Below are 16,644 nucleotides of genomic sequence, written 5' to 3'. Positions count from 1 at the left end.
GATATGTTTAGCAGCAGTGTAATCAACCTCCCGCGCTCTGACTAGAGAGATAGAGGAGTGCATCGCGTTGAGGCAGCGGCGTGCCAGACGGAGGAATGTTCAGTGGCAAAATTTTCAACACTTCCTTCCACCACTACTATAAGATTGTGAAAGCATGACTATGCCGGACTTGTTTGACTTCTCTTTTCTTGCATGAGGGAAATATTTACCCACGAGGGCGCACTGATGCATGCTTATTACGGGACAGAGTGTCGTAGGATATTATTTTTTCAACAGCAGAGGAGTCAGTTCAAGGGCATAAAAAAAGGTAACAAATGTCAAAAAAAAGCCCGCTACTCACTGCTCAAAAAAAGAGTTAGAGGAGTGGCCGAAAGAGAGGTCAATTTCGGGAGGAGAGGTGTCCTGATACCCTCCTCTTGAAAGAGTTCAAGTCGTAGGTAGGAGGAAATGCAGATGAAGGAAGATTGTTCCAGAGTTTACCAGCGTGAGGAATGAAAGAGTGAAGATGCTGGTTAACTCTTGCGTAAGGGATTTGGACAGTAAAGGGATGAGCTTGCATAGAAAGTCGTGTGTGGCGAGGCCGCGGGAGGAGGGGAGGCATGCAGTTAGCAAGTTCAGAAGAGCAGTCAGTATGAAAATATCGATAGAAAATAGAAAGAGAGGCAACATGGCGGCGAAATTTAAGAGGTAGAAGACTATCAGTAAGAAGAGGAAAGCTGATGAGACGAAGAGCTTTAGACTCCACTATGTCCAAGAGAGCTGTGTGAGTGGAGCCCCCCCACACGAGAGATGCATACTCCACACGAGGGCGGACAAGGCCCCTGTATATGGATAGCAACTGTGCGGGGGAGAATAACTGGCGGAGACGGTACAGAACGCCCAGCCTCGAGGAAGCTGATTTAGTAAGAGAAGAGATATGAAGCTTCCAGTTGAGATTTTGAGTTAAGGATAGACCGAGGATGTTTAGTGTTGAAGAAGGTGATAGCTGAGTGTTGTCAAAGATTAGGGGATAGTTGTTTGGAAAATTGTGTCGAGTGGATAGCTGAAAAAACTGTGTTTTTGAGGCGTTGAAGGACGCCAAGTTCTTCTTGCATCAATCGGAAATACTAGTAAGGTCTGAGGCTAAGCGTTCTGCCGCCTCCAGCCTTGATATTGATGAAATGCTGTTATGTTGCCAACAATGTTCAATATAACGACATGAATAATGTACAGAACTCAGATTTTTTGGTGTAAACATGATAGTGACCATTACAATTCTGATACTTTGCTGGTTTGGTACAGGAAAATGTCAATTAACCCGGTAGCTGCGGGGGTCATGTTTCTTAGGTTAGGTTAGGTTAGGTAAAAGGCCCCATATAAGCAAAATAATGAGACAGAAACATTATTCACACAAACCATTTCATAATATATATCAACGTATTTGTGATCAGTTTATGCATCATCTATTTTGGGAGGTTTATATCATGGCAGAAATTTGGCCCGTCGCTGCTACACGGTAAAGCCACAAATTTGGCCCGTCGCTGCTACACGGTAAAGCCACAAATTTGGCCCGTCGCTGCTACACGGTAAAGCCACAAATTTGGCCCGTCGCTGCTACACGGTAAAGCCACAAATTTGGCCCGTCGCTGCTACACGGTAAAGCCACAAATTTGGCCCGTCGCTGCTACCGGGTTAACCCGGTAGCAGCGAGGATCATGTTTCTTAAAGGCCCCTCTAAGCGATAAAAATGAGAAAACATCATCACTCACACAAACCATCTCACAATATATATCAAATCTATTTTTGGGGGTTAAAATCGCGGCACAAATTTGGCCCGTCGCTGCTACACGGTAAAGCCACAAATTTGGCCCGTCGCTGCTACCGGGTTATAGGTGTGGGAAATTACATTATTACTTAATTCACGTATGCTTTACTTCTCCGCAGATAAACCCGAAACCCCTCAGCGAATGTGGGACCCTGAAAAAGGCGTCCAGTCATTTCTTGGTCTTGGAATGATGGCCTCGAACTTCGGAAACATGACGGTGTTGAATCAGACTGGCCAACTGGGTTCCACTACCTACCTCCACTGCCATGTTCGCAATTTGGCCAACAAACAGGTATGTCACATTAACCCGTCCGCTGCGATTGGCACGGATTTCGCCTTCACTGGTAGCCTGGTAACATATGCTCCCAGGTCTTTCTGTCCCTCTGTGGTGTGTAGTGGAGTGTTTCCCATGTGGTATTGATATGATTTACCCTCCCAAGATGCATGACTTCACATTTTCCTTCACTAAATTGGAGCAGCCACTTTTTGTTCCACTCCTGTAGCTTGGTAATGTCTTCTTGTAGGAAATCCGCATCCAAGGGGTTAATAGGTGTCGGCATCATAAAACACTTTCGCTTCTCACATCAACTATTTCAAAGGTCAAAGAGGGGGTCAATGGGGTTCTAATGAGTGTTTCTTTAGGTTCACGGTACAGAAGAAGGGCCAGACTACCACCAGGGTCATAAAGCTACTTCTGGAAATGCTCCAAACTCCTACGAAAGCCTTGTCAAATATGTGTACTTAGGCAACGAAGTGTTTAGTAATACGGCCCTGGGACTTTTTGGGTTACAGATAATTGGAGTTATATTTTTGTACTGTAAAGAAAAGAGGAAAAACTGAGAATTTATAACAGCAGCTGAGGAAAAGAATATAGCGAATGTCAGGGTATATGGTGAATGAACGGAAAGGAATCGTTGTTGCGTGCCTAGTTAAGCCCTGTTCACACTGTGCCGACTCTGGGCCACGACAACCCAGCGACTTTTCCATTTGACAAGTTGGTTCCCTCGCTCTAAGAAGGGTGGGAGGTTTTATTGGGGTCTTGGTGTCTTGCCGACTGTCTGGGACATTCGGCCAACTAGTTGCCAGCATGTCGCGCTAACCCTCACGACTCCAAACTCCCGTCACGACGTCGGCGCAGCATTTGGCAACAGTCTCAAGACCTCTTTTACAACATGCCCGACCCTTTCACATCAACACCCAAGACCTCGTGTACCCTAGAGTCGTGGGTAGTCGTGGCTCAGAGTCGGCACAGTGTGAACGGGGCTTTACGAATCCGCTAGCCCAGGTTCTAATCCCGCCCCGGGCAGTTGGCGTGCTCACCCAGGTCTTCATCATCCATTTCGGGGTGCTCGATATATGGGTGCCTGAAAAAAAACTGGGGAAGGTAAACTGTGGTAACCCGGATGGCACACTGGCCTTGTGTTTCGTGGTTATGGATTATTCCTACCACAGGCTCAAGGGGCAATATGACGGAAATGAGCACCGAGGCCACGCGCAGCTATAGCATATACACCTAACTTAACCCAGGGTATAATAATTTATCTTTCTAAGCCTTCATTTTTTTTTAAATCATGATAATTTTCAAATTGTTATGACGGAAACTATGTTAACCCATCTGCTGCGATTGGCACGGATTTGGCGTTCAGTGGTAGCCCGGTAACATAAACACATATACCCCCAGGTCTTTCTCTGCCTCTGTGGTGGATAGTGGAGTGTTTCCCATGTGGTATTGGTGTGCTGGATATCCCTTCACTGGTAGCCTGGTAACATATACTCCCAGGTCTTTCTCTGCCTCTGTGGTGGATAGTGGAGTGTTTCCCATGTGGTATTGGTGTGCTGGATATCCCTTCACTGGTAGCCTGGTAACATATAGTCCCAGGTCTTTCTCTGCCTCTGTGGTGGATAGTGGAGTGTTTCCCATGTGGTATTGGTGTGCTGGATATCCCTTCACTGGTAGCCTGGTAACATATAGTCCCAGGTCTTTCTCTGCCTCTGTGGTGGATAGTGGAGTGTTTCCCATGTGGTATTGGTGTGCTGGATATCCTCTCCCAAGGCGCAGGACTTTACATTTTTCTTCACTGAATAATTATTGTAGCAGCCACTTTTTGTCCCATTCCTGTAGCTTGGTGAGGTCTGACTGTTGTAAATCCGCAGTCAAGGGGTTAAAATCAAAACTCCACAATATCAAAACTGATCTTCAGCCAAATGGGACTAGTATCTATATTGTTTTTTTGTTTTGTTTTTGTCGAGGGTTTTGATAATAAACGTAAAGCCTAAAGAAAAACACTGCGCATGTGATGGGATTGTATTGACGAATTTCATGATTTTATTGATTGGCTTTAGGACCTTAACCCCTTGACTGCGAACTTCCTATAAGAAGAGTACACCATCTTACACGAATGGAACAAAATGTGGCTGCTACAAGTCAATGAAGAAAAATATAAAGTCATGCACCTTGGGAGGGGATATCCAGCATACCAATACCACATGGGAAACACGCCAATATCCACCACAGAGGCACTATATGTTACCAGGCTACCAGTGAAGGGATATCCAGCACACCAATACCACATGGGAAACACTCCACTATCCACCACAGAGGCAGAGAAAGACCTGGGACTATACGTATGTTACCAGGCTACCAGTGAAGGGATATCCAGCACACCAATACCACATGGGAAACACTCCACCACCCACCACAGAGCCAGAGAAAGACCTGGGACTATATGTTACCAGGCTACCAGTGAAGGCGAGATCCGTGTCAGTCGCAGCGGACGGGTTAAAGCTTAAAAAAATTAGTCTCATGCCAGACCCTAAATCATTATAGTACATACATTTTTGTTTACATTATATGCATCTCTCGGATTTATTTCCCACGTACCAACGAGATAATATATTTTCTCTAATGATTTTTTTTTTTTATCTATATCCACATGTACGACGGTAAAATCTTGGGATATTCCTAGATAGTAGAAATGTCCAAGATTAGAATCTTAAATTAGTCTAACAAAGAAAACAACCTATCCTAACCTTATGTAATCTAACCAAAACAGAAGAAGTAGATTGAAATTCGGACATATTAACCGGTAGCAGCGACGGGCCAAATTTGTGGCTTTACCGTGTAGCAGCGACGGGCCAAATTTGTGCCATGATATAAACCCCCAAAATAGATGATACATAATCTGATCACAAATGCGTTGATTTATATTATGAAATGGTTTGTGTGAGGGGTGATTTTTACTAATTTTTCTCGTTTAGAGGGACCATTAAGAAACACGATCCCCGCTGCTACCGGCTTTTAAACGACATAACAGTGCTATATATAGTAATATCTATTGGTTACCGATTATAGGTGAGGTCAGCAGGATTACTCGGCGTCCATCTTGATATAATAACTTCCTATATCTTGAGGCTGCTATGTAATATTCCTGTAAAACGAAATTTTCACACATTTACAGCAGGTATAGCATCGGTAGGCTATCCTTAGGCTTCTTCGACGACCTCAGTCCGTTCGTGGCGCAGGCGAATTTTATTTATAGTAGCTGCCGTGGTATGACACTCTCTTATCCCATGCTGTAACCCGGTGATCCTCTTCACCCGTCCGCTGCGATTGGTACGGATTTCGCCTTCCCTGGTAGCCTGGTTACATATAGTCCCAGGTCTTTCTCTGCCTCTGTGGTGGATAGTGGAGTGTTTCCCATGTGGTATTGGTGTGCTGGATATCCCCTCCTATGGTGCAGGACTTTGCATTTTCTTCATTGAATTGTAACAGCTACTTTTTGCTCCATTCCAGTAGCTTGGTGAGGTCTGACTGTAGGATATCCGCATTCAAGGAGTTAACTAGTCACTGATGTTAGGGTTGATCGGCTACGGCGGCCACAATAGATAAAAATTCGCCTGCACCACCAACGGGCTGAGGTCGTCAAAGTGACCCCTGAAGAAAGCCTACCAGGGCCATGGGCAGGACCTTAAAAAAAAAAGAAAAAACACTGAAAAGCGTAATATCACGATAGTTATTGCAGTCGTAGTGACCCCTTTTCCCTTTCCAGAGAGGGACAACCAGCACCGTCTTCCAGTCAGGAGGAATGTTATCAAACTGTTATATGCCAGTCAAAACCGCATGCAACCGCGGATCATGGCCTCATCTCCAGCTTTGAACAACTCCCTCTTTGTGTTGTATACACCTGGTGCCTTTTCACTCCTCAATCATGCCAAAGACTCTCATACCTGAATACCAGCAGCTGAAAGATGTCCACTTGAAGGGTTCGTCATATACAGCTACATAAATCTCTCACCCCAACGATCCCTCTGAAAATCCATGTCTGACATGAGGCAGCCAGCAACTGTTCGGAAAACCCTCACGCGAGATGGACGCTTGAGCAGTGCTTTTCTTAAGGTTCGGTAAGCAGGTCGGAGGTCATTCGCATTGAGATGACCCTCAACATCCTCAGCGAAACTTCTGACACACCTCTCCTCAGGAGAGCTCTAGTCCTATATGACAGAGCCATACAGTGGTCCTGAGACTCAGCAAGCCTGGCACCGCGACTCTTCAATATTCACCAGCATTTACCTCGATGTAAAACCACTTCTAGAGATCGAGCGGTTTCCAATGCACGCCTTTGCAGTTTGCAGGGTTTCACGATTGAGGGTATCCCACTGGTCAACGGGGTCATCACGGGTATCGAGCATATTAAACCGATATTAGACTGTCACAACATACCTATGAGCACATGCCAGCTCTTTGAGTGTTTCGAGATGGAACACAGTATTGTTATATTACGTTTCGAGATTCTTCTTGGCCAGACATGAAGCTTGAGTATTGCAACAACGAGACAATGGCCAGTTCCAAAATTACTCATCACTTCGGAAAAGCCTACACATCTGGAGGATCCTCCAATGAATACTAACAAGGATATGATCGATCATGCGTCTCCTTTGCTACCCCTCCGGCATTGCTATGAGTCTAGCGGTGCAACTCTGGTCGCTGGTATCAAAAACCTGCTCTTCAACCTTCTTCAGGAGGTAATAATTGTTGGTGTTCCTGGTACCATAATCATGGGGACTAACACATAACTTATAGCCAACTCTGCCCTTGCCAGTAGTAGTAATGAGGTTGCCCAGTGCATTGAGAGTCCCTAGAGGGGACACTAGTCTAATGCGGTGTCGTCAGCATTATCCACTTGCTATTACTTGGACTCTTTTAACCCCTGGACTGCGAATTTCCTACCAGAAGACCTCACCAAGCAACAGAAATGGAACAAAAAGTGTCTGCTACAATTCAGTGAAGAAAAATGTAAAGTCATGCATCTTGGGAGGGGATGTCCAGCACACCAATACCGCATGGGAAACACTCCACTATCCACCACAGAGGCAGAGAAAGACCTGGGGGTGTATGTTACCAGGCTACCAGTGAAGGGATATCCAGCACACCAATACCACATAGGAAACATTCCACTATCCACCACAGAGGCAGAGAAAGACCTGGGGGTGTATGTTACCAGGCTACCAGTGAAGGGATATCCAGCACACCAATACCACATGGGAAACACTCCACTATCCACCACAGAGGCAGAGAAAGACCTGGGAGTGTATGTTACCAGGCTACCAGTGAAGGCCAAATCCGTGCCAATCGCAGCGGATGGGTTAAGTGAGTTTGAATCAAGACAGTTTTTCTGATCGAATTTGACACTAATTTTAGACACTCCACATGTCTTCAGTGCAGTGAGCATAACAATAATTTATTTTCTTCTTTGATCCACTGAGCTTCTCCCATACTGTAAAAACAAAACAAAACAAATAAGAGTAAGTCAGAAGGAGAGCTGGAGATCATTGGGACAGACATTCATCCTGTAATGTTTGAATTTCCGCGTCTGCTGGTAGGTATAATTATGTTGATGTTAACGGGTGATTATCACTTGCCAAATACGTTGTCCTTTCATGAATAGTTGTTTTGATTTTGGGAATGGCAATGCTTTGACTATCAATCATTTTATTATGTGTGGATTTATCCTTCCAATACGATGTATCTAATGAATATTCAAGCGTCGGTAAAAATATCGCAAGATCAGCCTTTTTGAGCAAGAATTGTATCGTTTAGAGCCTAGTGACGACGTACACAACTCTCATTAACCGTGTAGCAGCGACGGGCCAAATTTGTGGCTTTACCGTGTAGCAGCAACGGGCCAAATTTTTGCCATGATATAAACCCCCCAAAAATAGATGATGCATAAACTGATCACAAATGCGTTGATATATATTATGAACTGGCTTGCGTGAGTGATGATTTTGTTCTCATTTTTCTAGCTTAGAGGGGCCTTTAAGGAACATGATCCCCGCAGCTACCGGGTTAAAAGCTGATCATTGTGTATCGAATAATAAATTCTTAAATAATAAATCCGTATATCTATTTTCGTAGGAAATATACATCATGCATCAGCGTATTTAACTTGCATTCTCTAGAAAGGCGAAGGGTGCGTGGAGACATGATCGAGGTTTATAAATGGAAGAAGGGCTTTAATAAGGGGGATATTCATAAGGTTTTGTTGGTAAGCGAACCGGGTAGGACACGAAGTAATGGGTTTAAACTGGATAAATTCAGATTCAACAGGGACATAGGCAAACATTGGTTTACTAACAAAGTGGTGGATGAATGGAATAGGCTTAGCAGTCACGTGGTGAGTGCCAATACAATTGTCACATTCAAAAATAGATTAGATAAATTCCTGGACAGCGATATTAGGTGGGGTTAGATACACGGGAGTTTAGGTTCAAAGGAGCTGCCTTGTACAGACCTACCGACCTCTGCAGACTCCTACGTTCTTATGTTCTTATGTTCTATGATTTATGCCCACAGGTTTCGTGGATCAGGCGACGTGACTATCACATCCTCACCTCAGGCCTGCACACCTACAGTTTGGACGAGCGCTTCAGTATTGTCCGCTCAGAGGATGGTGTCGACTGGGCCCTGCAGATCAGGTTCCTACAAAAGCATGACGAGGGGACCTATGAATGCCAGGTAATAAAGTATGAAAGTAATGCCCTGTTATTTCGTACACATAACGGATGTTTCATATTTTTAGACAATATATTCTCTTATGCTTGTAACTGACTTAAGCATAGTAAACACAAGGATTCTAGGTATGATCTATTTATTTCATTTTTAGACAATATATTCTCTTATGCTTGTAACTGACTTAAGCAAAGTAAACACAAGGATTCTAGGTATGATCTATTTATTTCATATTTAGACTAGAGAGTGACGTCGTAAGTGTGAGATTGGAACTGGTTACAAATGGTTTATAAAGTGGAAATCCCTTTAAAAGAAGGCGTTCGACAAAGTTCCACATACAAGACTGCTATGGAAACTAGAAAATAAAGGAGGATTGAAAGGGAAAATGAAGAATTGGATGGAAAGCTACCTTAGAGGAAGGGAGATGAGAACAGTGGTTAAGGACATAAAATCGGATTGGAGAACTATAGAAAGCGGAGTGCCTCAGGGATCGGTATCGGCACCAATATTTTCCTAGTATATATTAATGACATGCCAGAGGGAGTTAACAGTTATGTGAGCCTGTTTGCAGACGATGCACAGCTGCTAAGACATATAAGAAACAATAAAGATAGCGAAATTCTGCAAGAAGATCTAAACAAGATTTGGAAATGGAGTATGGCATGGGAGATGAAATACAATGTGAAGAAATGTCATGTTATGGAAATGGGAAAAAGTGAAGCAAGATAAAAATGGACATATAAAATGGGAGATGGTGAAACATTAAAGAAAGTACACGAAGAGAGAGATCTGGGAGTAATAATGCAAGATAATAACCAGCCAGAGAGTCATATAAATCGGATATTCGGTGATACGTATAACATGGTGAGAAATATAGGATTAGCTTTCAACTACATGGATAAGGATATGATGAAAAAATTAATTACCACTATGATCAGACCAAAATTGGAATATGCGGAGGCAGTGTGGTCTCCCCATAAGAAGAAACACATAAAGAAACTAGAAAGAATACAAAGGATGGCAACAAAAATGGTTCCAGAGCTGGAGGGATTAACATATGAGGAAAGACTTAAGGAAATGGACTTACTAACACTAGAACAAAGAAGAGAAAGGGGAGACCTAATACATATATATAAATTTTTGAACAAAATAGATGAAGTAGACAACGGAGAGTTACTACTAACAGAAGGAATTACCACCAGGAACACAAGAGGACATAGTAAAAAATTGAGGAAGGGAAGATGCTTGAGAGACATGAAGAAATATAGCTTCCCGCAAAGAAATATCGAGGTTTGGAACAGACTAAGTGAGGATGTAGTATCGGCGAGAAGTGTGCAAAGCTTTAAGGAAAAGTTGGATAAATGTAGATACGGAGACGGGACCACACGAGTGTAAAGCTCAGGCCCTCTAAAACTACAATTGGATAAATACAACTAGGTAAATACACACACACACAAAAAAAAAAAAAAAAAAAAAAAATCAATACTAATATGCAAACATTTTTTTTTTCATTTCTAATAAGCAAGGAATATGTTGCTCGACATGCAATATCACACTAAAATTTTCCTGTTTCTTCTTCACCAGGTGTCGACGCCAACGGGGCGTTACGGGTACCTTCTGCACCTGTATGTGGTGGTGCCAGAGGCTGTCATCAAGGGGCCGGCAGAGCTACACCTGCAGCATGGATCCACATTCTCTCTTGTCTGTAACATTCAAGGCGTAAGTGTCATTGATAGAAACTGATGCAGTTTTCTTCTTTTCTCAGCTCACATAATTATGAAATAATGCTGAATGTAATACATAGTTATTTTAGTTGATACATACATACTTTTATATATATATATATATATATATATATATATATATATATATATATATATATATATATATATATATATATATATATATACACACACACATAATGTCTGGTGTGGGGGGGGATGGAGAGAACGCGAAATGTTGCCCGCTTATTTTTGCAGCAGTTGTGGAAAAGCCCTCCCGACACCCATCAAGTATCTGGAGTCTTTGATATATATATATATATATATATATATATATATATATATATATATATATATATATATATATATATATATATATATATATATATATATACTTTTTATTATTCACTTATGATCCTTACCTCCTATCCCATTTCATGCCCTGTTCCTTATATTCTACAGCAGTTCTGTCTATAATTTTTTTATAGTCTGTTTCAGTCCGTCTGTCCACCAACAAGCGGGAATTTTGATGGATGTGTCACCTGCGCATTTCTAGTTCGTGTATGCGTGAAAATCAACTGTTGTGATAGACATTCAAGCTTATTTTTCAATATATTTAATATTTATGTATACATAAAACAACTCAGTCGTTTGCATCGATAATCTAACACACAAGTACGCGAAAAGACAAGATTGTACCAAATAACAGTCACATCATGCTCGAACGATCTGTGGTTTTTCAAATTCTTTGATTGATAGCTAATTTCATGTATATTAAAAGACACCTGGCTCTGCAAGTGCAAATAAAGGGTATCTTAATAATTTAGACACTTGCAGAGTCGTATGTCACTTTATTTATGCAGCCTATACCTGAGTGGCTTTAAAAAGCAAAAACTGAGCGGGCAGAAGAGATGTTAGTGTCGTGTTTTAGCGGTGCTTAAGATTTTTTGTATATGTTATTGATACTAACACGAACTGAAATGAAAATGTGACTTCATGGGTCCATGTGCATTACTAGTGGAGGGCTACATGCAAAATTTGGTGAGGCTTGGAAAAACAATAAAGTCAGGACGCCTTAACTTTGTTTTGAGAGTTTGCCCGCCTAATATTTAGGTGGTTCCCCCGACATGCGTCCAGGATACGGAGTCTATGATATATATATATATATATATATATATATATATATATATATATATATATATATATATATATATATATATATATATATATATATATATATATATATATATATATATATATATATATATATATATATATATATATATATTCATCACGGCCTGATCACGAGTTGGACTCGCAATCGCCAGCAAGTATACCGTGGCTACCGATAGAGCAAGGCTTATTAGTCGATATCTGGGTATTGCTGGAACCTCACACGCCACACACCATATACCCCTTGCTCAAGGGGGGGCAGTAACCACTCCTAGTCAGCGGAAATAAAACGGCCTTATGGGGGTTCGAACCTCTGCCTGCCACGCCGCGAAGCCTGTGAGCAATCGGAGCGGTGTGTAATTCACCTCTTGGTCTGCTGCGGGTCTCTCTCCAGACAGCCAGCTGTTCCCCTACAGAGGAGCACAGAGCTCGTAGTACCGATCTTTGGGTAGGGCTGAGACCACTCACACACAGCACACCGCGACAACGAGGTCACAACTTGCCTGACGTCGCGTACCTACTCACTGCTGGGTGAACAGGGGATACACGTGAAAGAAGATAAACCCAACTTATCTTCACCCGGCCGAGTAGTTGAACCCCGGTCCCTCTGTTTGTGAGGCAGACGCTCTGTCCACTGAGCTACCGGGCCGTGTGTGTGTGTGTGTGTGTGTGTGTGTGTGTGTGTGTGTGTCACCGTTGCCATATTATCGTACTCAGAGCCGCGTATTTACCGGTTTCTGGCCCATACCTGTTGCCAAGGCGCATCAATAATTATAATTAAAAATTTAAACGATAACCATATATGAATGAAGGATTTGGGTCGGAAATCGGCAAACATTAGAGGCAGAGTACGACAGTCTGGCAACTTTTTTTTTTTTTTTTTTTTTTTACGTCGCGGCCTATTGCGCCGGTAGGCTTCTTCCCGGTGGGGCATGATGGTCGCCTCAAGGCTTCTTCCCGGTGGGGCCTGATGGTCGGCCCAGCCCGTTCTGGCGCAGGCGAGTGTTTATAGTGGCGCCATCTTGCATTGGCTCATGCTGCCCTCCCGGAGGTCATCTTTAATCCTAGAATCTAGAGTCCGGGTTGATAGGTGGTCTTCTGGACAGCATGTGGGTAGTTTTAAGCCACTCGGCGGCGGCTGAAAAATCCCAGCTTGGTGGCACCGGGCGGGGATTGAACTCGCGTCCTCCTGAACGCGGTGCCGTCACTCTGTCGACTCAGCCACCGCCTGGTGTGTGTGTGTGTGTGTGTGTGTGTGTGTGTGTGTAAGTCACCGTGGTCTATCACGCTTTGACCTCGCGATTATGAGTTTTGAAGCTATGGCAGCTGATTTTTTAGAATGGTTGAAATCTTACAACCACACACGACTGGGAGGCGGAACACAACCCTCGACGGACACCCCGTGCCCTTTCAGTGCTGGGCGGGCAAGTGCACGGATTAAAGGAGACTCAAGAGACTAAAGGAGATTATATCGAACCCGGTACCTCTGGGTTTTGGATTGAGATGCTGTGTGTGTGTGTGTGTGTGTGTATGTGTGTGTGTGTGTGTCGGAAGGGGTGGGGTGGGGGTGGGGGGGGGGCGTCGTGTGTGCGTTGAGAAGTTCGTGTGTGTGTGTGTGTGTGTAATATAAGACACAAGTGTGTTGGGAGGGGGCGGAGTATGTGTATCAATCAGTTAGTCCGGGCAAGGCTCCATGCAGGTCCCCTTCCCAACCTAAATACTTAATGGCAGGATATATGGACAGGCTCAAATCACGAGCTTAGGGGGCGCCCCTTTGCCCTTCTATACTCTGGGTTGTTTCGTACATAAACAATATGATGAGTATGGTCAGATTGTAGGTAGCGAGCCATATGTCCGTAGAGCCGGAGTTGGCGCTCAACTATGCAGGTAAATAGCCTGAACTCAGGCTCACAGAGTAAATGGTGGTTAGGCACAGTTTTCCAGCCATATTTCATGATTCTTCTCAGGCACCTATTGCCATATGCATCAATCCGCCTCTTTAAGTCTATGTCGTACAGCAAAAAGAGTAAGGCAGGAAGCACAAGCGACTTAACCCGTCTGCTGCGATTGGAACGACTTTGGCTCTCACTGGTAGCCTGATAACATACAGTCCCAGGTCTTTCTCTGTCTCTGTGGTGGATAGTGGAGTGTTTCCCATGTGGTATTGGTGTTCTGGATATCCCCTCCCAAGGTGCAGGACTTTGTACATTTTTCTTCATTGAATTGTAGCAGCCACTTTTTTGATTCACTCCTGTAGCTTGGTGAGGTCTTCTGGTAGGAAATTTGCAGTCAAGAGGTTAAAGACCCGGACCTTTGTCTTTCTGCACAGGTATCCTATCCACAACGTCCCATGCTCCTGCTAAGTGAGTCTATAACTCCATAGACCAAGCCCATCCGACGAAAGACTTTATAACGAGACTCCCCGTTAATTCCTTATACGTTCTGCCAAAGGCCCCAGTAGGCTTTCTTAATGGGGCCTGCTGGCCGATCCCAACTCGATATGACGCAGGCAAATGTTTTATAGTGGCACCATCTTACTTGGCTCATCCTCCCCTCGTTAGTATTCTTGGCTCACAACCGAGAGAGCCCGGGTTCGATTCCCGGGCGGAGTGAAAAAATTTGGGCGGCTTTTCCGATACCCTACGCCCCTGTCCACCCAGCAGTGAATGGGTACCAGGTATTAATCGGGGGTTGTGTCCCGTCTCCTGGGGTCTGTTCCCTTCTCCTATAATTCCTTCCCCTTCTGTCTCTCTCCGGCATATGACCACAGATGTTGCGCCGACTAAACGAAACTTTCCAACTTTTTTCATCCTCCCCTCCCGAAGCTCATTTCCTAACCTCTTAGCGAGTTAATCTAGAGTCTGAGTTGATAGGTGCTCAAGACAGCATGTGGGTAGTTTTTGGCGACTCGGCGATGACTGGAAATTATCAGCCTATAGTGGTGGGCGGCACTTGAACCTGGGTCCTCCGGGATGCCGCTTTCGCACGTTGGCTACGCAGACACCGCCTTCTCTGCACAACGCTGCCAAGCTATAAAAAATGTTCCAGGATATCAATGTCTACGCCACAGGCTTGAACAGACTGTACTAGCTCATCTAGTAAGCCTCCAAATACCAGTCGTCCCCTAAGTCCCAATGGCTTTCGCCTCCCTGTGCAATGCCAGTGGTCAAGCATAAGTCTATATATACCAAGTCAAGTCATTCTGCATCAAAACTGCGACCGGTATGCACAGGGGGCGGTTTGGGGGCGGAGCAGCGGGATGATGTCACTTGAAGGTAAAAAAAAAATACCCGCCAGTTCAGGGGTGACTAAAGTTGCGGCCGTGTGTGCACTCTGGATGTGAATGCTTGCTTTCTTTCACAGCGCGTTCAGGCAAGCCACTGATGAAAAAAAATAAGCCTTTGTATTGTGCTATTGCGTGACTGTAAATCCAATGCCTACAAACGGCGGTGTGGGGTGTGAGGGAGGGCATGTTGAAGTGATAGATTTAAATTAGTCCGCCTTTTTTTCGTTTTCTCTAAATCCCTGTTTCTACATTCTCTAGTTTGGCTCCAAGCAACGTCACGCACAAACCACGTCTCGGCCGTGTCTCCTCCCACAAACCTGCACCGTATGACTTGACTTGGTATATATATGTTGACTTAGGGTCAAGCGTTCTGAAGCGTCTAGCCTCGAGTCATGTAATTCCTGCTGGGAGGGCCTCTTTTGAAAGAGATTGAGTAATGCAGAGTAGAAACATCGGCATAGGAGTGGATAGAACAGTTTGTTATGGAAGGAACATCGTTAATGAACAACGAAAAGGGAGAAGGGTGAATAATAGAGCCCTGCGGATCACCACTATTGATGTGTTTTGGAGGAGAACAATGACCACCAATCAATGCAAAAAAGTTGGAAAGTTTCATTTAGTCGGCGCAACATCTGTGGTCATATGCCGGAGAGAGACAGAAGGGGAAGGAATTATGGAAGGGAACAGATCCCAGGAGACGGGACACAACCCCCGATTAATACCTGGTACCCATTCACTGCTGGGTGGACAGGGGCGTAGGGTATCGGAAAAGCCGCGCAAATTTCTCCACTCCGCCCGGGAATCGAACCCGGGCTCTCTCGGTTGTGAGTCGAGTGTGCTAACCACTGCACCACGAAGTCTCTCCACCAAGCAATGGAGAAATAAATCGACCTGAAAGGAAACCAGACGGAAAAGCATTGATAGAGGGATATACTTCGAAGGAAAGTAGTTAGGAAAGCAAAGATTTGTGCCAGAATATGTCCAAAGTTTGTGTTGCATGCTTTTGTTTTGTCAGACTTAGTTACTGACCATGGTTGTAAAAAAGGTGATGTATTATCCACCCAGGGCTTGACACCACCCCAGTTCATCTTCTGGTTCCACAACAACAAGATGATCAACTACGACCAGTCCCGTGGAGGCGTCACTGTTGCCATGATCTCAAGGAACCCTGCCGTCTCCAGGATCACCATAAGAGATGCCACCTTTACTGACACTGGGAACTACACCTGCACCGGTAACAACATCACTCCCGCTTCCATCATCGTGTTTGTTTCTGAAGGTATATATATAATTTCACGTGCCTGCTAATCCTATACTAATACTGCTACTCATACTACTACTGCTATTACTGCTTAGGCTGCTGCTACTTCTGCTGGTGCTATATTTTGTATCGTAAATGAGACAGCTCTGCTTTTGCTAAGTTTCCTCTGTTTGTCATATTAACCCGGGAGCAGCGACGGGCCAAATTTGTGGCTTCACCGTGTACCAGCGATGGGACACATTTTTGCCATGATATAAACCCCCAAAAATAAATGATGCATAAACTGACCACAAATGCGTTGATATAGATTATGTAATGGTTTGCGTGAGTGATGATTTTTGCTCATTTTTCTCGCTTAGAGGGACCTTTAAGAAACATAATCCCTGCTGC

General features: G+C 44.1%; 2 protein-coding genes across 3 annotated transcripts in view; both read left to right on the top strand.

The window, feature by feature from the left end:
* The window catches only part of LOC126993126 (innexin inx2-like), a 98,287-nt gene extending 83,779 nt beyond the window's left edge, over window positions 1-14,508 (top strand). Inside the window, exon 7 of the mRNA XM_050851989.1 lies at window positions 14,385-14,508. The gene's annotated coding sequence lies outside the window, so the exon portion shown is untranslated. The remainder of the gene's footprint in view (window positions 1-14,384) is intronic.
* LOC126993127 (zwei Ig domain protein zig-8-like) overlaps window positions 1-16,644 on the top strand; it is a 57,439-nt gene that overhangs the window by 30,335 nt on the left and 10,460 nt on the right. For both annotated transcript variants that reach the window (XM_050851990.1, XM_050851991.1), the window contains 4 exons: window positions 1,924-2,096; window positions 8,658-8,819; window positions 10,398-10,532; window positions 16,059-16,272. In XM_050851990.1, the coding sequence (XP_050707947.1) occupies window positions 1,924-2,096; window positions 8,658-8,819; window positions 10,398-10,532; window positions 16,059-16,272 (684 nt within the window). The remainder of the gene's footprint in view (window positions 1-1,923; window positions 2,097-8,657; window positions 8,820-10,397; window positions 10,533-16,058; window positions 16,273-16,644) is intronic.

This window comes from Eriocheir sinensis, unplaced genomic scaffold, assembly GCF_024679095.1.
Source record: "Eriocheir sinensis breed Jianghai 21 unplaced genomic scaffold, ASM2467909v1 Scaffold565, whole genome shotgun sequence".
In the NCBI taxonomy this organism is placed as follows: Eukaryota; Metazoa; Arthropoda; class Malacostraca; order Decapoda; family Varunidae; genus Eriocheir; species Eriocheir sinensis.
The sequence above is the reverse complement of the archived record's forward strand: the minus strand, read 5'-3'. Positions and strand labels throughout refer to the sequence as shown.